Below are 25,870 nucleotides of genomic sequence, written 5' to 3' on the forward strand. Positions count from 1 at the left end.
AGAAAGAGAAAGAAAGAAAGAAAGAAAGAAAGAAAGAAAGAAAGAAAGAAAGAAAGAAAGAAAGAAAGAAAGAAAGAAAGAAAGAAAGAAAGAGAAAGAAAGGAAGGAAGGAAGGAAGGAAGGAAAGAATAAAGAAAAAAGAAAGGAAGAAAAAAGGAAGGAGGAAGGGAAAGAAAGGAAGGGATGAGAGAGAAAGGAAGGAAGAAAAAGAAGGGGAGGGGAGAACGAAGAAGGGAATATGGATGTCTCCCTATAACCCCTAACCACCACAACATTCATCCAGGCCTGGAAGAGATTCCATCAGCTCTCTTTTAGGTTTCAGTTTTCATCTGAATCCAACAAAGACTAACAAAGTTCTTTCCCTCCTAGGATTCTTTTGTATATTCTCCTCATGGCACGGATCTATTTTATATTGCCATTATTGTTTTAAACATTTTCTGTGGGACATCTCATAGCCCAACTAAGCTGTAAAATTCCTGCAGAGCAGTAACTATGTTACAGGCTTCTTCTCATTCTTCTCAGGATCTTAGTAAGTGCCTTATGTAGAGTCCCTGCCCAATCTAGGTCTGTTGAGTGGCCAAACGAAGGGCAGGAGTAATAAAAGGGGAGGGATAGTGGGGCTTGGGGGGGACCGACTTACTGACTTTAAGAAGGTGCCTGCACACAGATCCACCAGCAGAACCTGGAAGAAACAAGAAATCCCTTTCATTCCTCCCTTCTCTCCAATGCCTCACAGGGACTTGTCCCAAATTCTCAGGTGAGATCGAGTTTGTGAAATACAAATGCTTTGCACATGGGCAGGCACACCAGTAAGTGCTAACAAAAATGCTTCTCCCCTACCCCCTTTGCTCTCCCTTTTCCCTTCTCCTTCCCTTCCCATTCTGCCCCTGTGGCTGTGCCTGAATCTCCAGCCCCAGGGAAACTTCAGCACTCTTCCTGGCTGAATCCAAGCAGACTAGGGCAGATGTGAGAGCAGGAAGGAGGACGAGGGCCAGAGAAACTTTGCTTTTGGCTGTATTTCCAGAGCTTTGTATCTAGTAGGTGCTTTTACAAATGCTCATTAAATTAAATAATAAGGGAATTCTTCAGATCCATTGCAAACCAGAGCAGGTCCATCACTACCTTGTGCCATTTATTCTCAATCAGAGCCACAGTAAGAAATCCAGTTGTGGGAGACTGGCGATGTGAGAGGGAGAGGGAGGAATGGGTCAGAAAGACCTGGGGAATACCCACTGGCAACAAGGAGGTGGGCAGTTGGAGGAGAGACAGAAAGCTGCCATCTGGTAGTGTCCTAGTTTCTCTTCTCCTGCTAACTAGGCACTAATCTCAGTTGTTTCTGTGCTAATGGATGTCTGAAAGTGCTATAAATTTTTGCCCTGGGATAAAGCCCTCCTTGCCCTCTCCTAGGAACAGCCCTGCTTCGTGGTCCTCTGCCAGCCTCCATGGACAAAGAAGAGGCAGACTTCCCTTCATCTCTGACCACTTAGTGTAAAACCTTTGAAGACAAAACCCTAAAAAGACAGAATCTGCTCTGTTCTGCTCCCTCATTAACTTCTGGGAAGCCTGACCCACCTCATCACACAGAACCTGGCAAGGGGTAAAGGAGAAAGGAGAAGACTTGTTCCAGGAAAAGAAAAGAAGGAATTGCTTGGGGAGATGATGAATACCCGATGAAAGGCAAAATGGTGTGGCTAATAGAAGGATGGCCTAGAAGAAGACCTGAGTTCAAATCTCACCTCTGACACATACTGCTGTGTGGCTGGGGAAGTCACTTAACTTTTTGGTGCCTCAGGCAATTCTCCCAAAACTCTTAGATTTGCCAATCTGCACTGATGGGAAGTTTCTACCCTGAGAGTTCTTCACACCAATAAAATCACATGCCCAGACCAAAAAAAGACCCAGCTATTACTTATAGAGTGCTTTGTAAAGAGAGAGAATGACACTTAGGATAAAGAGGCAGCCTGAGAATCAGGAAAGCCTGGGTTCAAGACCTGACGTATATACTTGCCCCGTGAACTCGGGCAGATTACTGGATCTAGATGATTTTAAATTGCAGGGAAAAACATTGGTGCCTGCAGGACACAAGAGTTCCCTACATCAATAAAATTACTTTTCTCCTCCCAAATTCAACATGTCAGGTTTTTTTTTTAATAGCCACTAGATCAGTTTTGGGGTTCATAAACATGTTAATGGTCTCGAATGCCTTTCTGCAAAGGAGGTCGACCTAGTTTGGGGACTTGTCCTCCATGCTATGGATCCTGGATGCATCTTGTTTACACGCAGGGATTTTTTGCATCTTGTTTCTCCGATTAGAGTGTCAGCTCCTGGAGGGCAGGAACTGTCTTTTGCATTTCTTTGCACGTAATTGCCATTCAGTCATTTGCAGTCATGTCCAACTCTCTGTGATCCCATTGGAGGCTTTGTTGGCAAAGATACTGGAGTCATTTTGCCATTTCCTTCTCCAGCTCATTTTACAGATGAGAAAACGGAGGCAAATAGGGTTAAATGACTTGCCCAGAGTCGCCCAGCTCATAAGCATCTGAGGTCAGATTTGAACTTAAGAAAATGAGCCTTCCTGACTCCAGACCCAGCACTCTGTGCCCTGTGGCACCACCGAGTAGGTACTTAGAAATGTCTGTTGACTCTCCGACCTTCTGATATGTTTTTGTCCTGAAAATGAAAATCTACAAAGATGGAGAGATTCCTCCCCCACTTGGCTTTGTTTCACTGATAGGTTCTGCAAAGTTGCCAACAGTCTTGGCAGGGTAGGTAGGGGTCTGTGTGTCTAGGGGAGGGACGTTAGGGAAGAAGGAGCTGGATATTAGGGTAGGAAGGGGTGTTGCTTCCTCTCTGGCGCCCAGAAGAGCCGCAGCTCCTGAGGACCTTGGAGCTGAGGTCAGGAAATTTCAAAACCTCAGAAATTGGGCCATTTTAGCTCATTGCCTAACACATAGGGAGTGCTCCCTATTCCCACCCCCAGGTCACGGGGTTGAGGCTGTTCCTTAAACGAGAACACTTGTACTCCTGAGTAAGCAGAAAATAAATTTGCTTGGGGAGAGACAAGGAAGAGAAATAAATCAATGTAAGACGGGCTTTCCAATTTTATGCTCTCTAGGACTCTCTGAGTGGCAAAGTGGAGAGAGCTGCTGGGACTGGAGTTCAAATGTGACCTCAGACATTTACTAGCTGTGTGACCCTGGGAAAGTCCCTTAACCTTGTTTGCCTCAGTTCCCTCATCTGGAAAATGATCTAGAGAAGGAAATGGCTAAACCACTCCAGTATTTTTTGCCAAGAAAACTCCAAACAAGTCAGACACGACTGAAAAACAACTGAATAACACACTAAAAACAAACAACTTCTCAAACCTTCAAAGAAATCTTGAAAATATGCCCTCAGACATGATTCAACAACAACAACAGTAAAGAATTCCAGGATCTTGGGTTCTTTCTTTGGCTCTATCCCTGGTTGAATAAGTTTCATCTAGGAAATGTGCCTCAGTTTCCTCATTTATGAAATGGGAAACCTCCTCTGCGGGGTTGGATCCATTCCTGATCCTATAAAAGGAAACTGGAATGCCTTTACTAGAACTTCTGTCTCCGTACGGTGTGTCCATCATTCGCCAGTGAACACCCAAGGCAAGGAATATTACACTGGTTTAAGTTAGAATACTGTCCTCTGTAGAGGAGAATTCTGACCCACCCTCAGCAGGACAAAGCTTTTTCTGGCAGGGGGAATGGGGAAGGGGAGACATTTGTAAGAGAGCTGACTAGTGGAGGGTCTCCCTCTGTCTCCCAAGAGATTCAAGCTCCCAGCCTCAGTGGTTTGTTTTCTAAGTTAATTCAGTCAGCCCACCCAAGGGTTCAGGAGGTAACGACTCAAGCTCTCCAGTTAGAAACCAACCCCAGATTTTGAAGGTGGGTGATAAGGGTCCTTGGCACACCTCTGAGGTTCTTGCCAGAATTCCAGTAGTGTTTCTACTCTATAGACTTGACCCTTAGGGACTAGCGGTCAGTTTCAGGGGAGAGATTATAAGTGATGAGTCCAGTCCACGTTCCCTGGGTCAGGACAGGGAGTTCCCTTTCCCTCGGGCCATGGGCTAGGTAAGGAGGAAACCATACCTCTTCCATAGGGCTGTCCAGAACTTCTTGAATAAACCGCTTTTGAACTCCAACCATGAAGGGAGTAGGGGAGCAAACGGTGGCCAGGAGGCTCTCGGGGACCACCGGGATGTAGGTGTGAGCCCAGCTGAAGGGATAGAGCAGGGCGGCAGCAGCGTGGATACACTGGGACAGCGTGCTGGGGAGGATAACATGGGAGAACGAGAGGCCAGTCTGGCAGGCAAAGGCAGCACCTCCCCAACCACAGTCAAAAGCAGCCTCCTCGGTCCGTAGCTTTGCGTGTAAGGAAACGTAGATGATGGAGTAGAAAGGGCGCTGGATTTAGACAACCTGGCTTTTCAAATCCTGGCTCAGCTACTATCATTTTGTGTGGCCTTGGGCCAGTTGTGTTTTTTTAATCTATCTTTGGGCCTCAGTTTCCTTATCTGTAACATGAGAGAGTTAGACTAGATCAGTGATTCCCAAAGTGGGTGCCACTGCCCCCTGGTGGGTGCTGCAGCGATCCAAGGACGTGGTGATGGCCACAGGTGCATTTATCTTTCCTATTAATTGCTATTAAAATAAAAAAAATTTTTAATTTCCAGGGAGCTAAGTAATATTTTTTCTGGAAAGGGGGCGGTAGGCCAAAAAACTTTGGGAACCACTGAACTAGATCAAGGGTTCCTTTTTTTTTGTTTTAAAACCCTTACCTTCTGTCTTAGCATCAATTCCGTATATTAGTTACAATGGGGGTTAAATGACTTGAGCAGGATCACACAGCTAGGAAATATATGCATTTTTAAATTTAAATTTTAAAATTTAAAATTTAAATTTAAAAATAAAATATAAAATTAATAATATTACTATTATTAAAAAACTACATTCCTTTCTATCTTAGAATCAATACTGTGTATACAGAAAATAGGGATAGTAATTCCTGTTGTACCTATCAAATAGTGTAGTATTATTGTGAGGGTAAAGATGAGATGATGTATGTGAAGCACTTTACAAACTTTAGAGACCTACTAGTTAAGATTGTGTCACATTGAGGAAGTCTCTGAGGCTAGATTTGAACCTAGGACCTCCTGTCTCTAGACCTGGCTTTCAATCCAGTTTCCCCCTAGATCAAGGGTTCTGTGACAACTTATTTTTCATATACTGTATTAATTCCTATATATTCCTGTATCTAGCCTGCTACTTTTTGTATTTTCTTTGTCCTTGGGAATCCCAAAGAATTTGGCTAATAAATGAAGGAGACAAGGGTTCTTTCCCTGTGGATGAGGAGAGGTAAATAGATTGAATGGACCACCTCTTCATTATTTATCACCAGTTAAAGCTGTCTTGGGATGGTCAAGGGAGAGACTGAATAATGAGTAAACATTTATTTATTGGGCTGCCTTTCCCTGCTCAGGTCATCGCCACTGGTTTTTGAGAGAGCTTATGGAGACCTATAATCCCTTTATCAGTTAATGATCCTGGACTAACCAATAAACGTGATGTAATCAATAAAATTATATTCTTCCCCCCAAACTTCTCAGAATAATTTTAATTGGAACAGTTTTCAACCTTTTCTTGTATCATGGACCCCTTTAGAGAGGGTCTGCTGAAGCTTATGGGCCCCTTCTCAAAATATTTTTTAATCCATAAAATCGAAAACACGCTTTCTAAGGAAATCCATTATATTAAAATATGGTTACAAAATGTTTATAAGAAAGTTCAGATAATCTCTTAAGGTCCCTTCTAGTTCTAAATCCTATGTTTCCAAGATTTAGCATTATTATTTGAACAGTCCTAATCACTGATGGGGTCAAAGTTGAATGGAGTTGGGAGAAGAGCAAGATGGTAGACATATGGAATACCTCCATAAGGGTGTAAGTGTGAAGGGCTGTTGGCACTCACCAGATCTAGATCGAGGACCCAATAGGAGGGCCTCGCCTGACCTTCCCTTCTTCCATATCAATTCATCATCAACTAAAAGCCAGAAATAGGGTATATATGTAGGGTCAGGAAGTATGCCACTGCATCTCCTTAACAGGGTATTGCCCTCTCTCCTCACTTTCTCCCTCCCTTTCCTTTCACTTTGCCCCCAACTTTACTGCCCTACATGTGTCTGGAGTTTCTTTCACTTCCTAAACACAGGAACACCTCTGAAATCTCCCAGCTGGGGCTCTGGCTCCTTAGTCCAGGCTGAGGGTCAAGAAACTTAGGCTGGCACTCAGATGACCTTGGGGAACTCCCAAGTTCCAGGAATAGTCCACCCAACCCTTCCTAGATGGAAAGTCCCCCAGAAGCCATCTCTTGGAGCATTCCCTTCCTAAGCCTTAACACCCTTCTCCCCCATCCCTGCTCCCCACTAGCCTTCACTGAACTCTAGGACCCAAGTGCCAGCTGCCCCCAAGGTGAAGGCCAATAGAATAGGAAGTGGAAAAGCCATTTCCATTTCTTGGCACTACCCTAGAGCTTCCTGAGATACAAGTAATGAGACATTCAGCTTCTGGCTAGAACCCAGTCTGACTGGGAAGTCCCCTCCCCAATCCATCTTGGAAGATCCCAAAGCCTATCATGAGAAGGAAAATGGGAAATGGTATGTTCTTTGCCCAGAAGACTTTAGAGCCACAGGGAGGCTGCCGGGAAGCTTGCCCTTGTTCTCAGGTCTAGTGGGGGAGTTCCGGGTGGGGAGAGGAAGGAAACAGGAAATGGGGAAATGTTACTTAGCCCCCACCTTCTGGACTCCGTTCACACCCATGAGTAGAGGTGGGAGACTGCCTTACGCGTGTCTAGATGACTTTCACTTCCTAAACACAGGAAAAGGCAGAAGCTCCTGCTGGGAATTCTCCCTATTCATTCTTGTATGTGAGGGATTGGGGCTGGCATGACCATTTCCAAAGAAGATGACTGCTCTGTCCCTTAAGAATCAGTAAGGCATCTCCCCACCTCCATTTGTGACAATCCCCCTTGGGCTTTTAGAATGCCAAGCTCTCTCCATGATCTTTTCTCTGGTCCCTCCAGTTGGTGGTGCTCTCTTTCTCCTCAATTAACCTGGTTTGATCATCCCCTAACCCCAGAAGAATGTTAGCTCTTGGAGGGCAACTATGGTTTTTTTTTTCATCTTTCTATCCCAGCACTTAGCACAGTGTTTCGTATGTGACGGGAACCTAATAAAATATTGAACTGAATGAATTGGGTCCTCAAAGCAATTTTTCTTCTTCCTCCAACACTAGAACAAGGGCTTTTGGCCCTAATCTGCCTGCCCCTACCCCAGCTTTCTCTTTTCTCTGGCATGAATTCAAGGTTTATTGGCTTGTCTACCTCAAAAAGGCAGATGCCTTATCTGTGTTTTTAAGTCTCCATCCATTGTAGGACCACTATATGTCTAGGGAATTCAGGGCTGCTGACAGTTTTGCAGACTCAAACTCCCCATGGCTCCATGGCCCCTCTTTCCTAGCATGTCCTCTTTTTTCTGTTTAATTCTAAATTTCCCCAGAATAGAATTATTGCTGCCTCACTGTGACTCATGCTATCTCCTTACTGATCTGAAGCTTTTTTCAATACTGGAGTGGCAGGGAAAAAGGAAACCTCCTGCCAAGGATCATGGGATTGCAAACTTAGAAATGAGAAGTCTGATTAGGAAATTCCGGTTTGACAACTCTTTTCTTTTCCGGGATTAAAGTGTCAAACTGAAGGTTTATGGAAAAGGAGAGGTGGGGAGCAGGATCTGGGAAGAATGGCATTTCTCCATGTTTCCTTTTTGGGAATCCCCAATCTAGTCCCTGAATCCCAGGGAGTATGGTTACCTCATATGGGCTCTAGTGTTATGAGGGAGTGAATGGTCACTAGTGGGTCTTCAGCAGGTAACAACTCTAGCAGGAGGTTGGAGTTGGATGTTATGAGGGATGAGCAAACTCAGCTGGGAATAAACTTGGTTTAGGTTCAAATCCAAACCCTGAAAGCTACATGCCCAATGAACCTTCACTGCTAACTGCTAGGCTCCTTTAAGATGTCAGGCAGCTATTGAATGGTGGCAGGCCAGCAGGAAGTGGGTGCTTGAATTTCCTGCCCCAGCAATGGGGTAGATTGAACCTCAACAGCTCAGAATTCTCTCTTCTTCCCTATCCTCCTTAGCCTTGGTGGTAAAGAAATAACCACAAGATTTTCTGGCTAAAGGCTAAGGGATTTATTGAAAACTGGGAAGGAATAGGCAAGGTAATTGGGCTTGGTGTTACTAAGCTGTTGCTATGGTCTCACTGGGTGATGCTGGTAAAGGTCCTAAGAAGATCTTGGCAAGTTGAGGGCTGGCTGCCCTTGGCCAGAGCTAAGTGGTTTCTGGTTAAGAAATTGACCAGATCTATTGGCTAACCTTGATGATAATGAAAATAGTTATTGTTGAATTGCTCTTAAAGAAGGTCCTAATATCTAGGCTATCCTAATGTCCTACCCACGATCTACCACCCTTCACCACTCTTCAACCCGGGGCCCCAGGGGAAGGGGGTAGTTGAGTGATCAGGATGAAGTCAGGGGAAAACAGAACCCAGGCTTGGGTTTCCAGGGACTTTTATAGTCTCAGCCCAACTGCCAGCTGGCATCTGGCCCATGGTGCATGCCATCGTCAGCATTCCATCCAGGGCAACTGACAGGTTTGCCTAAGCTAATATTGCTATGCAAAAACCCTGAATTAAACTAGAAACAGCTGAGCCTACCTGAGGTCCTCAGCCAGGAAGATGATTCTTCTCTCTAGGACAGCGGAGGCAAAGATGTGTAGGATCTGCTCATGGCTCAGGCATCCCAATAGGGATCGAAGATCCACATGCTCCAAGCGGGAGTCCAGGGGTCGTGTCAGAGAAATGAACTGCAAGGGGACAGCAGAGCACAGCAGGGTCACCATCAATCTGGCCTATGGGGATACTGGCCAGTTACTTCCCTCCAGGTTGTAAGAAGCAAAATGAATATCCAGATACTCCAAGTATTATAATTTTATAAGATTTTATTTATGATAACTTGAAGCAAAAGGAAAATTAGCAGCCTCAGTAAAGAAAGGAAAATTCCCCAATTGCACACATGGGAGAAGAGAGATCAAGCTCAGGGTTATATACCACTCTACAGAAATAACGTAAGCATGCAACTTGGGGATGAAAGAGGAAAGGGTTGCTGGGAGATGCAGTTCAAAGGTACAAAATTTCTAACTACACAAGGTCATGGTACCTTTATGGGATATAGACTAGGAAAGACAGTCAGGAGACCATTGAGGAAGTTGTGGGATAGGAAGACTGGAGGCCAGAAAGGAGGGCATGAGACAGAAAGACAGGGACAATGATACCATTTTGTGGCCTGCACAGTGCTAAGAAAATTAGCTTCAATTAGGGAATAAATCACGTATTATAATTCTGAAAGCCTGAAGTCTTTGTGGCTTTGGGAGCCAAGACCCCGATTCCATTTTTGTATTTGGTACCTCTGCTTCCAACTCTGGCTCCTACTTCATTTTCCCTTCTACTAAAAGGGGACATGTAAATAATTGAAGAAGGAATAAACAGAGACAAGAGGACGCATCCGCCCAAATAATGTTGGCATGGGGTATGGGGACACACTCCGCTCTTTCTTGAATTGGGGCAGGGGGAGTCTCCACAGAGTAAACACCACCTACCTCCGTCCCCGAGTCAGGAATGAAGCTCTTGAGGGTGACTGTCTTCCCTGGGGCAGGGAAGGCAGACTCCCGAAGACCTTGCATGAATGGATAGATCACAGCCATGGAGATCTGGTGCCGCTTTTCTACCTCATCCAGGATCTACAGGGAATCATATCAAGCATAACTGGAAAACCCAAAGAAAGAAGACAAGGCCTCCACCCCTAGACATTATCTGATTTGACCAATATTCTGACATCTTCATTGCCTTCTCTGGTACTCATTCTCTACTCTAGATTCTCCACTCCAACTAAACCAAGAGTTCTTTTTTTTTTAAACCTTTAACTCCCATCTTAGAATCAATACTGTGCATAGGTTCCAAGACAGAAGATCAGTAAGGGCTAGACAGAGGGTTAAGTCACTTGCCCAATGAAGAAGTATCTGGTGCCAGAATTTGAAGCTAGGACCTTTGGTCTCTGGGCCTGGCTCTCAATCCACTGAAGCCACTTTGCTGCCCCTTGAAAACCAACTTGACCTGGAGCTCGTGGACTCCCCTAAGGGTCCATGGATAGATTCCAGGAGATGCGTGTATTTGGATTGGAAAAAATTTACATCTTTCTTTTTTACTAGTCTCTAACTAAAAGAGAGTGTTTCCTTGAATATTTTAAAAATTATTCTGACAAAGAGTCTGTAGGGTTTACTAGACTGTCAGAGGGGTCCATAAAAGAGAAGAAATTAAGAACCATCCTTCAGCTAAACTAACAGGGTTTCTCTGTAACATAATAGAGATTTGGAGTCCAAAGGCTGGATTCGGATCCTTTCGAACATTGCTTTTTATACATGCACATTTTTTCTCATGCAAGAAAGTCCTGCTCTCCCTGCCATGTTAGGTATTTATCCTGCAGGAAGTCAAGTTAACCTTTCTCTCACAGCAAAGACTCCGTGCCATCAGTGGCGGGGAACAAAGAAGAGATGGAATTTTCAGATTTTGCCTCCACAAGACAAATGCCTTTTTTTGGACTATTCCCAAGGTTTAAAATAATAGTTCTTTAAACAGTCATAGGGCTATACCTTTAAAAGCCTTTTCACTTACAGTGTGATGTAGGGCAGGGTTTGGAATTAGAGGCTGTTATTCTGTCTATGACTGTGCCCCTATTTAGGGTTTTCATGGCAAAGATAATGGAGTGGTTTGCTTTTTCCTTCTCCAGCTCATTTTACAGATAGAAACAGAGGCAAAGAGTGTTAAGGGACTTGCCCAGGGCCACTGTTCTGGAAAGTGTCTGAGGCCAAATTTAAACTCAGGAAGATGAATCTTTCTGACTCCAGACCTGGCACTCTACCCACTGTGCCATCCAGAGGACCTGGATTCAAATCCTGATTTTCTTCCTTAATATTGGCTGGGGCTGGGGCAAAATCACTTAATTTTTCTAGGCCTTACTATCCTTCTTTGTAAAACAAAGGGGCTGGACTAGGGAATACTAAATTGATTTTCCTATAATTTTGTTAGACCTTCCCAACATCTCTATGACACACACAGGGCAGAATCATTATTTCTTTTTTCACAGAAAAGCAGCTTAGTATAATGAATAAAGACTACTGAATTTGGTCAGTAATCAGATGATGTGAGTTTGAATTCTGCTCCAGACAAGTACTAGCTGTGCATCTCAAGGTAATTCACTTAACCCCTCTGTGCCTTAGCCTCATTCTTTGTAAGGAGGGGGATAATAATAGCACCTACTTCACAGGGCTGTGAGGCACAAATAAGAATGTTTATAAAGTCATCTGCAAATTTTGAATTAAAAAGACATAACAGATATTTATTGGCTACACATGCACGTGTGTGTGTGAATAAGAATGAGATAGCGTGGTACAGTGGCTTTGGAGTTGGAGGACTGGAGTTAGAATCTTGGATCTGGTATTTCCTGCCTGGGCAGAGGGAGCCCAATGAGCCCACTGGACTAGATGACCTCGGAGGTTCTTTCTAAGCCCTAATGAGGATAATAATAAAATAAATGATTTTATAATGATTTAATAATTATAAAAATAGCATCTACATAACAAATTCTATCTCATTGGATCCTCACAATAATCCTGAGAGGTCAAGTGTCACTATTGTCCTCATTTTACAGAAAAGGAAACAGAGGCAGACAGAGGTTAAATAATTTGCTCAGGGTCACACAGCTAATAAAGTGTCTGAACTTGGATTTGAACTCGGGTTTTCCTGACTCCAAATCCAGCACTCTAGCCACTGAGCTCCCTTATTTCTTAATGGACAACACTCCGAAAAAGAAGTCCAGTGATTGGACTTATGCCAGACAATTAGTGGGCAAACCAGGGCAGGAATCCAGGTCTAGCGCTACTGGCGCCATGTTGTTCCTTTGCTTCACTGGAACTTCCACAGCCCATCCCAATCTGGTGTGTGTGTGTGTGTGTGTGTGTGTGTGTGTGTGTGTGTGTGAGCTAGTTTATTTGCAAGTGAGCAAGATGGAAGCCAGCTACTCTTGGCACCTTAATGGCATTTCTGACCTCAAGGAGCTAGTTCTAAAGGGGTTGAAGCTAGACAGGGAGGGCAGCGAGTCAGAGAGGAGCCGTCAAACAGGACGGGCAGGTCCAGAGCCCCGGCTGGGCGGCTGGGGAATCCCTGCCCCATCCTTACCTTGGAGAACAAGCCGAAGCAGCCAATGCAGCTGATGATGCAGTACACTCTCGGGAGCCGGGGGCCTCGGCCGGCGGGCTGGAGACAAAGACAGGGAGGCGATTTCTCAGCTCCAGGACTTTTCCTAGGAATCTCCCTAACTGAGGGCAATCGAGTCAAAGGCCTTGGCTCACAAAATAGGCAAAGGAGAAGAAACGGAGACTGTGGGAGGCTCAAGGACGTCCACAGTTATTGACTTATTCAATACTTTGATTTATTCAAATCTTACTTATTCAAGTAAAATAGAGAAGGAGAAAAGGTTATTTACTGATATGGAAATAGTAAAGGGAGAAAGAACTGGCCTGGTCAGTGAGGAAAAAGGCTGAAAGGTCATTCCTGGACCCAGAGCCAAATTCCAGGGCAGAAAATGATACAGATGATGCTGCCACAATGAGGATGAAATAAAAAACCAGTAAGGGTTTCCCTATAATAAGGAGAACCAGACTGCCCCTAAGGAGATCCCCATCCCGATGCTAGCAAGGGATGAGGTAGAGGGTGGTGGGGAAAGGATGTCCTAACTTCCTCTGAAGACCTCAGTCAGGGAACCGGGGGTGGGAATGATCCAGCCTTCCAAAATCTAGATTTAAGGGCATTTATGAGGGGTACTCAGCAAAGGAAACAGAAAAATTTCTGGGCAGAATGGGGGAGCAGTACCAAAAGTCGCCTGCAGTAGCCAATCTTCCTGGTCCCATCCATGTTGGTCAGGACAAAAGAAAATGTTTCCCTGAAGTTGAGGAAGGGAGAGAGAGAGAGAAAGAGACATTTTCAGATTTGATTCTGAAACAAGAGAGCAGCTAACCCTGGCCCAGTCTCCCAAAGTTCCCCCAAGGGTCAGTTACGAAGCAGATTCTGGGGCCATTGCGAGCAGGCAGCCAGCTCCATGACGAGGTAAAGGGATGATGACAGCTTCTAGGGTAGCTTATGGTAGGGAATGGGACACCTCCTCCCTACAATCCGGGGACAGCTGGCGAATCCAGCTGCTTAGAGTTCCAAGGCCAAAGAAGAGTTCACAGGCTCCCCAAAGGGAAGACATTAGAATCTGCCAACTGTAATCCACCATGGGCAACAAGGTGGTACAGTGGATGGAGTTCCAAGCCTGGAATCAGGAAAACCTGAGTTCAAATCTGACTTCAGACACTTCCTGGGCAAGTCACTTAATTTCATTTGTCTAGCCCTTGCCCTTCTGTCTTACAGTTGTTACTAAAAGAGAAAATAAGTGTCTAAAAAAAAAATCAACCCATAATTCAAAGAGATTTATTTTGTTTTCTGGCAGAATTCTAGAGCATATTATTAGAGGAATGGTTTAGAAAAGGACTCAGTAGTCATAAAAAGCCAACATGGCTTCATTAAGAATAGGTCAAACAGGGGCATATAGGTGGCTGAGTAGATTTGAGAGCCAGGCCTAAAGACAGTAGGTCCTGGGTTCAAATCTAACCTCAGATATTTCCTTGGCGAATCACTTAGCCCCCGTTACTTAGGCCTTACCACTCTACTGCCTTGGAACCAATATTTAGTTTTGATTCTAAGACCGAAAGTAAGGGTTTAAAAAAAAAAAACAGGTCATACCATATTAATTTTATTTCCTTTTTAGGATTACTAGATTGGTACATCAGGAAGAATGTTGTCATCCAATTTACATAAATTTTAAAAAAGCATTTGAGAAAGTCCCTCATGCTGCAGAGATGTGGGATAGATAAGCAATAGTACATTTAGGCGAGGCAGAGCTGGCCCCAAAGTAATCATTAATGGATCTCTTTCAGCTTGGAATGAGATTGCCAGTGGAATGCTCCAAAGTTTGGGGCTGGCCTCTGGGCTGCTTAACATTTTTATTAGAGACTCGTTGAAAAGCACAGATAACGTGTTTATCAACTTTGCAGATAACAAAACTCTAAGGGGTAGCTAACTCACTGGATAAAAGAATTAGGATTCCCAAAAAGCTAGCCAGGCTAAAATGTTGGGCCAAATTTAACAAGATGAAATTTAAAGTGGATAAACACTTGGATCCAAAAATCTTTACAAGAAAAAAGGCAAAGAGGCATGATTGATTAGATAGCTGTTCATTTGAACAAGAGCAATGAGTTTTCATGGATTACAAAGTTTAAAATATGTCAACAATGACACATGGTAGATAAAATGGCTGTGATCTTTAGGCACCATTAAAAGAGGGTTAGTGTCCAGGACTCATGAGGTGGTAAATCCCATTCTTAAAGTTGGAAGGCATTCCATAGATGGCCTTCTATTTTCAGTTCTGGGTGCCACATTTTGGAGTGGGCATTGATAATTGGAAAGCATCCAAAGGAGGCCAACCAGAATCATAAAGGGCCTTGAGATCACCCCATATGAAGATTCATTGAAAACATTGGATATGTTTATCCTGGGGAAGGGAAGGCTCAGATAGAACATAATAACTGTCTTCTTGAATAAATATTTGTCATGGAAAATAGTTCTGCATTGGCCCCAGAAGGCAGAACTAGGAGCAAGGAATAGAAGTTGGAGAGGGAGATTTTAGCTTGATGTAAGGGAAAAATGTCCTAATGGTCAGGGCTCTCCAAAAGTGGGATGGGATATCTCAAGGGGATAGTTAATAGCTTTCCATTTACAGAGAGCATCTTTCTAGCAGAGATTATTCACTCAGTGAGTATGTGGTACAAAGGTTCCTTATTCTCTATAGCATCAGAGACTTTGTCAAATGCTTTTTTTAAATCTAGGTAAATATACTATAACATTCCCTCTGATGCAACAGTAACCCTTTCAGTAAAGGGTTGGTGGTAAAAAGTTGATGGTAACCCTTTCAGTAAAGGTACTGAACTTTATACATCATGACCTGGTTCTTAACAAAGCTGTGTTGGTTCTTTGTGATTACTGTTTCCTTTTCTAATTGTTTACTAAGCATCCCTCTAAAAATATGTTCTAGAATTTTGCCAGAAAACAAAGTCAAACTTGTTGGACTATGGTTGGCAGACTCTAGTCTCTTCCCTTTGGGTGAACCTTTGGCTTCACCAGGCATTGGACTCTAACTAAATAGCATGTGAAGTCCCTTCCAACTCTTGAGATTCTATTCTGTAATTTGTACCATGATCAGTAGAAGAGAATATGTGAATAACTCAGGGAAAACTCATAAGTGCTGGGAAAATAATTCCAAAAAGAAAATAATGATGATGTATATTATATCACACACATATAAATATATATATATATCAAATATATATAATATAAATATATATAAAATATATAAAAATATATTTGTCAAAGGTATATCATATATATACATATATACACACACACGTGTATATGAGAGAGGCAAACAGAAATAAAGAGAGAAGGAAACAGCATTATACAATGGCTAGAGAGCTAGCCTCAAAGTCAGAAAGACCTGGTTTCAAGTCCTACCTCTGAGGTACACCGGCTGTGAGAACCTAGTCAGTCACAGCTTCTCAGTGCCCCCAAGCAACTCTCTAATACTATGAGTTCAGAGAAGGTGCCCATATGTGTTGGAAGAGAAAGTTCCTCACCAGGATTTTCCTTTATCAATGAAACCATAGGTCCAGTTTTTAAAAAAGTATAATTTCATACGTAAACATATACAGCCTGTATAGATATATATGTACATATATGCACATATACATTATTTATCTATCACTATACAAGGTGCCCCAAAAGTCTTAGTGCAACTTTAAGCATTAATAGCTGTAACCCTGTATATGCATTCCAATAAATATAAAAAAGAGCCACAAGTAGACTCCCAGGAGGAAGAGGGGAGCTACTTCTTACAAATTACCTAAGCTCCTCGGGACCCTGGAACCCTTCCACCACCTCCCCCTTTTCCCTTGCCTCAAGGCTGAGTCCATACCTGGGATATTCAGTGAGTGGCGCCCACTCGTTGCCATCAGGGAAACAGAATAACGGAATGGCGCCATGCAATCGTTCTTCTTCTTCCTTCTGGCCCCGGAGCAGGTTTTCTCGCTGGAAGGGAAAGGATGGTCAGAAGCAGATAGATGAGTGGGAAGTTGGGTGAACTGGCTGGCTTCTGGGGTCTCAAGGGTCAGTTCTCTTGCTGATGGAAGCTTCCAAAGAGTTCTCTGCTTCTAGCAATAAAAACCTTGACTAGGGCTTCACTGTGGATCTTCCAAGCCTGAGTCTCCCTGCTCTGACCTAGTCTTTTCCTGGGGACCCAAGTTTCACTTTCATCAATGCCCCCATTGTCTATACAGTGAAGATCGAGGCCAGGACTGCTTCCCAGGGTCAGAAATATCTACCTAGTATGGGACTCTGAGGCTAGAAGAGACCTCGGGGCCATTTATCTAACCCCAGTCAGTTTAGGAGGGTCCCCAGTATTGGCACTCTCAATCCCAACATACATATACATCCATAATCTGTCTCTGTCTCTGTCTGTCTGTCTGTCTCTTCCCCTCTTCCCCTTGCACCCCATTGACAACCACAGCAAAGAGAAGGTCAAGAAGCCCAAGGAGCTGCTCTAAAAAAGGGTTAACAGTAGGGAGGTTCTACTAGGTAGACCACATATCTATTCACACCAAAGAGTATCAACCCTCCAGTGGCAACAAGCTAGGTTGAAGGTTATCTGAAGGATAACCCATGAGGTCTGGAGAACACTCAGGGTACCCGAGAGGAGAGAAGGGAGCAAAGGACCTAAGCATGTCTGCTGAGGATGGTTCAAGACATCTCTTGAGAGCCTGAGTTCAGACAGTGAAGAGAAGTTCACACACGTGGGCTAGCAGAAATTGGGCTTGGGTTTAGGAAAAATTACGACCTGGCAATTCTTGTGTTTAGGAATAAAATACATATGTAAGTATAAATATTAAAAATATAAATAAAATAAATCATTAACAACAGGTCATTCAGAATAAGGTTAATAAGGAAAGGCAGAGAAATCACTCCCCCCCTTTTCCTCCCACTCCCCTAAAATAAACTGAAATAGATGCTCCTCACCTTTGGGAACTGGTAGGTTATTGTGGGCTCATAATCATTCCCTGAATTTTTTTTTTTGAGAGAAACCACAAAGAGGTATTCAAAAAAGTGTGGTCCCCCAGTGTAGTTGGACAAGGAGGACTCTCTGATGCTCTCGTCTGTATCCTTTTTGCCTTCTCCACGGGTTTCCTCAGCAGGAACTGAAATAAAAATATTAGATCTCCTTCACATGGGGTCCCTGAGGTAAATCGAGGAGGAATCCGAGAGTCAGGAGACCCCTTCTGTGCCTTCAGATGTCTCACTAAACCTAAGAAAGACGGTCATAGAGAGAGGCTGCCTTTTAGCCATATTATCGGACTCTGGGATGGAAACAGTCAGCCAGTCCAAAGAATTGAAAAGACAAAATAAATCACTTGAAAAGTACATAGAAACAAAGAGACCCAGGAGCTCCTCAGCTCACCCCTTGCCCATATCTATTCCAGAACTGAAGCAGCCCTAAGAAGCCTAACAAAACCAATCATGACCTGCAACCCAATCCCCACTTAAACAACAGTCTCCATTCAAATTCTATTTGTGCTATTTGAGCAGAGTTCTCAGGAATAATAGACATCATGCTAGAAGGGACCTCAAAGGCTCCTTGGTCTATTAGAGAGAAAGAAACTGAAGCCTAGGGAGGAAGGATGATTTGCCCAAAGTCACATAGAGATGGGATTTGAATCCAGGTCCTCTGACTTCAGAGTTAATATTTTTCCTACATGCTTCACTGGACAGAAGAGGGAGAAGATTGAGGCTCAGAGAGGAAGGAGTGACTTCCCCTAGGTCATAAACTGGTTAGTAGCAGAAGGCACCAGTGGCACAGGTGGGGGTAGAGAGAGGGAAGCTTACTCATGCAGGAGATGGGGAGGCCAAAATACAGGGGAGGAAGGGGTAAGAGCGACAAGAGCGGGACAAAAATAGAGAAGTCAGCCAAGTGAAGAGGGGAAGATGGCATCCTCCTGTTCACAGAGGGCAGACCTGTCCATCGTGATCTCCGGGGAAGCCGAGGACCGAAGAATTTGAATACTCTGCCAAACCCTGGTTTATCCATCTTCCCACGGCTCGGAGACATCAGCAGCGACGTCCTACGTGCCCCAAACGCAGGATATATCCATCCAAGCCTCTGGCCACCTACTCAGTCTCCCACGGAGGTCCTATGCATCCTGTCCCCAGGAGGGGAAATGGGTCTCTCTCCCTGTGTACCCACGAGCCGTGTGAGAAGGATGTGGCAGGACCCAGGAAGGCAGCAAAGCCCCAGTCCTAACAAAGACGGCATCCTGGCACTGCCGTTCAAACATCAGCTCCTCCCAAGAGCCTCCGGGTGTGGTGAGAGAAAAGGTTATGAGCAAACACTTCCAAGACCCAGCTGCTGCCAGTCCAAGTGCCTCCATCCAGCTCGCATCTAGATTGTGCAAGGAGCTTATTTACAGCCCTGACATGTTTAATGAGTGACTTAGAAATGCTGATAACCACCTCATGCCATGTAGGAGAACCTGATCAACTCGAGGATAGGGATCTCAGGTCTGGGTCCCTCTTCATTCTTGGCCTTTCACTTAATCAGCTCAGCAGCAACGACAACCAAAAAAACAAACAAAAACCCCCTAAAAGCACATCGATTTCCCGATCTTCCGGGATGTCAAGTCTGAGCCATGAGCACAGGAGCCAGGTATTTACAGGAGGGGCAGTTGCCCTACTTGTGGTTAATAGAACAATTATAGTTCAATGATTGTTTAAATGGACGAATCATTCTGACCAGGAAGAGAAGCTTTGGCAATTACCAACAACCAACAAGAGTTTTAAAGGGTGCCTCTTTTGATGATGAAACACAGATCAGAGTCCAACTCTGGGCCCCGTTCCCGCCTGTTCTCTGCTGCTCCAACAAGGAAATGACATCAGGAGCCCCTGCCACGCTGGCCGGAGAAGTGGCCAACTGTTTATGATCTTCCCACCCTCACTCCAGCACTTCTTACATTGGCAGGTGTGTGTGGGAAATACCCCACAAAAGAGTGGAATTTGCTCCAAGGCTTCATTGAACTATCCCACAGCTCAATTTAGGAAGCAAGAGATTCATTCATTCATTCATTCATTTAACACACATTTATTAAGTGTGTTGGGTATTGTGATAGGCACTGGGGCTTCAAAGACTTGATGACATGGCTATCCAAGGGGACTGTGTGTCCACAGGCTCAGTGGCATTCTCTCCAACCCCCCCCCCAAGGCTTTTCTGGGGGCCCTGATGAAAAGACAGACTCAATTTTTCTGCTCCAGTCAGGGCTGGCACCAGCCCCAGGGGTGAGTCCCTAGAGTGATCACCATCTGGCATCACGAAGAACTGAGCAACTGCTGTGCCCTGAGATACAGTCGACAAAAGTTACCCAAGAGCAGATTTTTTTCCTCCCTCTAAAAAAAACAACAAAAAAACAACTTTGTTTAACCATAAGATGACTCAGTTATTAAGGGAATCACAAAATCAGAATTATAGATCAGAAGGACCTTCAGAGGACATCTAATCCAACTCATGTCTGGATCAGAATCTCCTCTTTAATATGCTGGAAATGGGTCATATAGTGCGAGAGAGGAGATTGTGGGGTAGGGGAAGATCTAGGGTGGGCTGGTAAATAAATTTAATAGCTGTCTCTCAAAAAAAGGGCATTTTCAAATTTAATCTTCATTATTCTAATTTTCTCTATTACTTTTTTTTAAAACCCTTACCTTCTGTCTTAGAATCAATACTGTGTATTGGTTCCAAGGCAGAAGAACAGTAAGGGCTTGGCAATGGGAATTAAGTGACTTGCCCAGGGTCACACAGCTAGGAAGTGTCTGAGACCAGATTTGAAACTTCTCTATCACTTTCTTAAATCTAAACATTGAACAAAAAAATAAATTAAGCCCTAATTTGGTTAACATCTGCTGATTTCAGAAGAGTAAATGCTCACACTGAAAATTTAACAATAGGCTCTGGCACCTAAGCCTTTGGAAAGCAAACCATTACACTTTTGGACACCTTTAATTATTAGGAAATGTTTCTTTACATGAAACTGGTGTTTGCTTTTCTGTGACTTGTTCTGAAGGCTCCTAGCCTTAGCATCTAGAGCCAACTGGAACAAGACAAAATTATATATCTAATGGTGATGATGGCAGCAATGGAAGGGAGAGATGTAATTTAGGACTGGACCCTGCAAACCTCTAACAAAAAGCATAAAGTAGCTTTGAAATCAAGAGGGTGAGGCATTGGGGTTCACTGAGTGAAGTTTAGAAGGAAGTGGAAAGTAAAAGCCCCAAGACTAGTGGCAAAGTCAAGTTCTCAGAAATGGAATTTTCCAGGAAATGGAATCATGAAGATAAGATAATATTAGAACTGAAAAGGACTTTGGATAAGACTGGTTTAGAGTTTCTTAACCATTTTTGTGTCATGGCCCCCTCTGGGAGTCTGGCGAAGCATATGGATCCAAAGACTCTTTTTCAATGCATAAAATAAAATATAAAAATACAAAGGAAATCAATGACATAAAAATGTAGTTACTAAAATATTTTTAAAAATAAGTGGATGGACCCCAAGTTGCCAACTGCTAACCCCTTCATTTTATAAAAGAGAAAGTGAAAACTCTAAGAAATTATTGACTTTCCTAAAGTTACATAGCTAAGAGGTGGCAAGATCAGCTCTTCTTCCAAGTCTAGTACCTTTATATATATGTGTGTGTGAGTGTAGGTATATATGTAGTATAGTAAATATAGTAGACTCCACAACCCTCATAATACACTTCTGCTAAATAGGATGAGCAAGGCTTGTATTTAAGCCTAGTTGAAGAAACGACTCAAATCCAGGGATGGAGAGACAACTGAGAAGAAAGTTCATGTCCGCATGAATGCCTGCCAGGCCCACACTCATGACTGGTATACAACTATCTACCCTACAGGAAGATGGCGGAAGAAATGGTTGGGGCAAATGAGGACTCAGCCTCTCTCCAAGGGATCAAGTTCTCTGGAAGGTACTCCAGACTGGAAGTTGACCCAAATCCTAGGCAAAAACAACCATGATAATACAAGTAATTGGAAGGATGGTTAATGACCATGACCACTGGGCTATCTACTATGCCTTTCTCCCAAGGGCTTCATCTGTAACATCTCATTTGAAGGCCACTTCCTGGTCTGAGGAAATACCATGTCCCAACTACAAATGGGGAAACTGAGGCAAGAATAAGTGAGTAAATAAGGAGAAATCCTGAGCAGACCTTGAGAGGTCACCTTTGAGTTGAAATATAATTCAGTTGTTTCAAACACGTCAGAACATCTCCTGTTTGTATAGATTTTCAAATCACTTCAGATAACATCCTTCAGTGTTCAACAAACTCCAGGAAATCCTTCTTGTTCAGAAATACCTTATGTTGCATTTCTAACCCATTTCCTCTTCTTTTATACTCATTTGGAGTTATAAGGGCAGTAGGTCCCACGGTAAAAGGGTCAGGGGATTGGGAGGAGGGTAGCAATAGTTATTGTGCCCCAGTCCCAGAAGGGAGCATTGCTTTATTTCCTTTTTATTTCAGGGGAGGCCCAAGAAAGAATATAGAACCTATAATGAGCTGGGCATCTGAGGCAGAAGAATGAGAACTGGAGGTCAGTGACAATAGAAGAGCTTCAGGGAACCTTTAACTCCTAGAAGCAACCAAGTTATACATTAGTTAGAGCACTGGGTCTGAAGTTAGGAAGACCTGAATTTATATCTGGTCTCTGACACTTCCTAGCTATGTGATCCTGGACAAGTCATTTAACCTCTGTTTGCATCAGTTTCCTCATCTGTAAAAAAGAGTTAATAACATCTCCATACCAGGGTGATTGGGAGGATCAAATGAAATAATAATTGTAAGGTACTTGGCACGTCACTTTGTTATACTCTAGGTTAAAATGGAATGAATGAAGATAATCTTCCCCTATAATCCTTTGCTGAGAAGTCAGGCACCAAGATGAACCCATTCAACCAGCCTACAGCTAATCCTACAATAATTGAATGCTTTTTCATCCCTCAAGGAGCTCTGCCCAGTACCTCTACTGAAAATCTATAGATTATAGGGAGGCAGCAGTGTTAGGGGTAAAAAAAAAGAACTGATCTGAAATCAGGAGACCCAAGTTCAAATCCCAGCTCTGTCATTTCCTAACTTGATTCACTTAACACTTAATTTGCCTATAAAATGAGGGGGTTGGACTAGAGGGCCACTAAGATTCTTTTTTTTTTTTAATTTTTTAAACCCTAATATCTTTTATACATATCCTTCTATATTAATTTTATTTGTCACAGGGATAGGCAATGGGGGTTAATTGACTTGCCCAGGGTCACACAGCTGGGGAGTGTCTGAGGTCAGATTTGAACCTAGGACCTCCTGTCTCTAGGCCTGGCTCTCAATCCACTGAGCCATCTAACTGCCCCCAGGGCCACTAAGATTCTTTCCAGACCCAAAGCTGATGATCAGATAACTATTAGAAGCATCAGAGAACCAGACTCTCTCTCCCTTCTGTTGAGCTACTGAGGACTATTTTGGGGCCCCTTCCCCCCAATGAAGAAACCACTTTTCCTCCCTCCTCCTCTCTACTTAGCTGAACTAAACCCAAAAAGCACAAAGGAGGAAGCCTAGGTCCAGGAATTTCCTAAGGAGGAGGGAAGGGGAAGAAAGGGGTGGAGAGGAGTTGGCACACCCTCTTGCCTAGGCAGGATGCCAAATGCCAGGACAGGTAAGACTGGCTACTCTACAATTTCCAACATTTCAGTGCTCCTTCTCCCTGCTACCAGGAATAGCTGCTGAAGCCAGAAACACCTTAATTCTCCAGAACAAACCCATACACTTCCTTAGAACGAGGAGTATTAACCAACAAACATGTCAAGGCATGGGGAGGGAGAGCATTATTAACAGAGTGAACTCTTCCAAAGTTGGCAAGCAGGTTTGGGAAATGGAGGGCACATTCAAACAGATTACAGTGGAATCAGAAAAGATCTTTTCAAGAGCACCCCAAGCCAAGCCCACTTTCCTTCCTCTCCTTAAAATGGGTTTCTATGGTCCAGTAAAAGAACACTCAATCACAGAATACCTTGCTCTTTCCCCTGGCTTAGACATCTGCCTAGGAGACGCTATAAAGGGGATGAGGAATGGACAAAACATTGAGCCAGGAAGACAGAGTTACATGAGGGAGGGGGAAGAAGGTGGAAGAGGAGAATTAAGGGCAAAATGAATACAATTTTGAAACAGAAATTAAGATTGGACACCAACCTTCCTCCTTTTGGGTGTGTGTATACGAAATTAGGTTGTGAAGGTGCTGATTCGTTGAGACTTTTTTTTTTTAAACCCTTGTCTTCAATCGTAGAAGCTATACTCAGTATCAACTCTAAGACAGAAGGGAAAGGACTAGGCAAATGGGGTTAAATGACTTGTGCAGGGAGACACAGTAGGACACTCATACTCTTGACCTACCATAATTAGAGGAGGAAAGTGGGACTGTTTTTCTGTTCCAATAAATAACCAAGTGTATCCTGCCCCAGTATCTCCCTACTGCAACTGCCAAACTCTTCAGGATACCAGACCACTTCCTATCCTAGAATGCCAGGCTGCTGTGCATTCTACCCAGATCCTCACTCAGGACATGACTAAATTTCTCCCATCTCTAAAATTATAGCCCAATTCAACAGGGCAAATATGTCATGATCCCTGGTGCGGTGGGGTTGGGGACACTATGGGTAAATTAATTAAATCCAGTGAACGATAAAGCTGGAAATGAGTCCTTCAGAATGACCCCGTCCATCTTTCTTATTTTGCTGGCAAAGAAACAAGTCTAGAGCATGAAAAGTGACTTGCTCTGGGTCACAGGATGTTAGTAGCAGATCATGTCAGTTTAGCGCTTTAGAGACCAATCCTTGAGATTTAGGGTACGCAGTGAGCCACCCTCACAAACTCCGTCATGCCAGGTGCCATGAGGACTGAGAATGACTTGTATGCCTTACATCCAAGCAGGCAGAGCCACCTGCGACTCGTAAAAGGTAAGGGGGACCTGGGACTGAACGCCAAACACGAGATTCAGAACTAGGACCAAGGGTCGGGCCAGCCCTAGGACCAAAGCAGACTCCAGAGGCTACACAACACTGCCATGTGTTGTCAGAGGTTGCACCACCAGTTTCCTGCCCGGAGGCACACATGGCCCTGGGCCCCACAACAGCTTCCTCCGGGAGGTGGGTTTCACCACCCACCTCCTCCCAGTTTTCAAACCCAGTTATGACCCCACCCCACCTTACTCCTGTTAACCACCACAGTTCCGAGGTTCGCTGGCTCCGCCTCTTACTTCTACCAGACTTACCCTCCCCCCCTTTCTTCTCAACCTTCAGCCCCGCTACACCCCCTTCTGGACCCCAAACTTCCCAGCCCCAATTCCCGTCACTACCCGAAATCCCTACCCGGCTCAGGCTCTGGATGCCCAGAGCCCAGTTCAAACTTGGGTTCTGGTGCCCCGATGACCTTCGCACTGACACTCCACCCCACCCTCCTCCCCCCCATTCGGCCCCAGCCTCCAGTCAGGTCCCTACCCCTAGGCCCCGCACTGACCCCAGCTGCGACGCTTCAGTCTCAGGCTGGCTCGGATGCGGCGGCCGAGCCCATCCATGTCCCCCGCAGGGTGCGGGATTCCTCCGGCTGCGGGATCCCCACCGTCCCCGCCCCCCTACTACACCCCACCCCCCACTACTGCCACGGCACTTTCACTTTCACGAGAGGGAAGGAGAGAGGAGGGCGGTCCGGGGGCGGAGCAGCTCACCTTCCGGGCCCTGGAGCCGCCCTCGCCTCACCTGCCCCAGGAGCGCCTGGCTCCAGTTCCAACTTCGGAGTTCCAGCCCCAGAGGCTGACAGCACGCCCCGCGCTCTGCTCTCCGGGAACTGGGCGGTGCTGAATCTCTGGGGCTGGGCTCTCGAACCCTCCGGAGGACACTCGGACTTTCCGATCTCCTCCTCCCCCACCCCTCTCAAAAAAAAAAAAAAAAAAAAAAAAGGTGGGAGCCGAGTTCGAGATAGGGAGCGTGCTAATTACCCTGCCTGGGTCAGTCCGCAGTTGGAGTATCGTGCTAAGTTTGGGGCGTCCCACTTTGGGAACAACATTGACGAGCTGGAGAGCTTCCAGGGGAGAATGGCCAGCATGTTGGTGGACTGGATACCAGCCCATACAAGGATAGGTTGGAGGAACTGAGGGTGCTTAGCCGGTGTAGAGACGGGTCTGAGGCTGGGGGAGTAGAGGTGGGAAGGAGGGCAAGAACGCACTGATGAGGGGCTTCAAATATAAGACAGTCTGCGAGTAAGAGGACTTCTGCTTTGCTCCAGGGGGCTAAACCCAGAGCAATGAGTCCACTAGATGGGAAAACTTCTAGAAATTAGAGCTGTCCAGAAGTACGATTTCTGTCTCTAAAGGCAGCAATCTTTCATTCACTGGAGATCTTCATAGAATCACAGATTCAGAGCAAAAGGAGACCTTAGA

General features: G+C 44.5%; 1 protein-coding gene across 1 annotated transcript; it reads right to left on the reverse strand.

Annotated features, from left to right (window-relative positions):
• Nucleotides 1–538: 538 nt before the first annotated feature.
• On the reverse strand, nucleotides 539–25,356 carry DENND2D (DENN domain containing 2D). The gene is made up of 9 exons (XM_044675515.1): nucleotides 25,160–25,356; nucleotides 17,357–17,535; nucleotides 16,260–16,372; nucleotides 13,064–13,133; nucleotides 12,371–12,448; nucleotides 9,736–9,876; nucleotides 8,795–8,943; nucleotides 4,119–4,296; nucleotides 539–682 (listed from the first exon to the last, which is right to left on the reverse strand). The coding sequence occupies exons 4-9, from the start codon at nucleotides 13,103–13,105 to the stop codon at nucleotides 539–541; spliced, it is 732 nt and encodes a 243-aa protein (XP_044531450.1). The 5' UTR covers nucleotides 13,106–13,133; nucleotides 16,260–16,372; nucleotides 17,357–17,535; nucleotides 25,160–25,356.
• Nucleotides 25,357–25,870: the final 514 nt, after the last annotated feature.

The sequence above is a fragment of the Gracilinanus agilis genome, chromosome 4 (genome assembly GCF_016433145.1).
Source record: "Gracilinanus agilis isolate LMUSP501 chromosome 4, AgileGrace, whole genome shotgun sequence".
NCBI classification, from domain to species: domain Eukaryota; kingdom Metazoa; phylum Chordata; class Mammalia; order Didelphimorphia; family Didelphidae; genus Gracilinanus; species Gracilinanus agilis.

Coding starts and splice junctions, on each gene's coding strand:
- DENND2D (XM_044675515.1), bottom strand. CDS start 13,105: ATGGATGGGACCAGGAAGATTGGCTACTGCAGGCGACTTTTG. Junction 12,449..13,063: donor GCTACTGCAGGCGACTTTTG/GTACTGCTCCCC, acceptor CTTTGTCTCCAG/CCCGCCGGCCGAGGCCCCCG. Junction 683..4,118: donor TGGACAGCCCTATGGAAGAG/GTATGGTTTCCT, acceptor TGTTTCTTCCAG/GTTCTGCTGGTGGATCTGTG.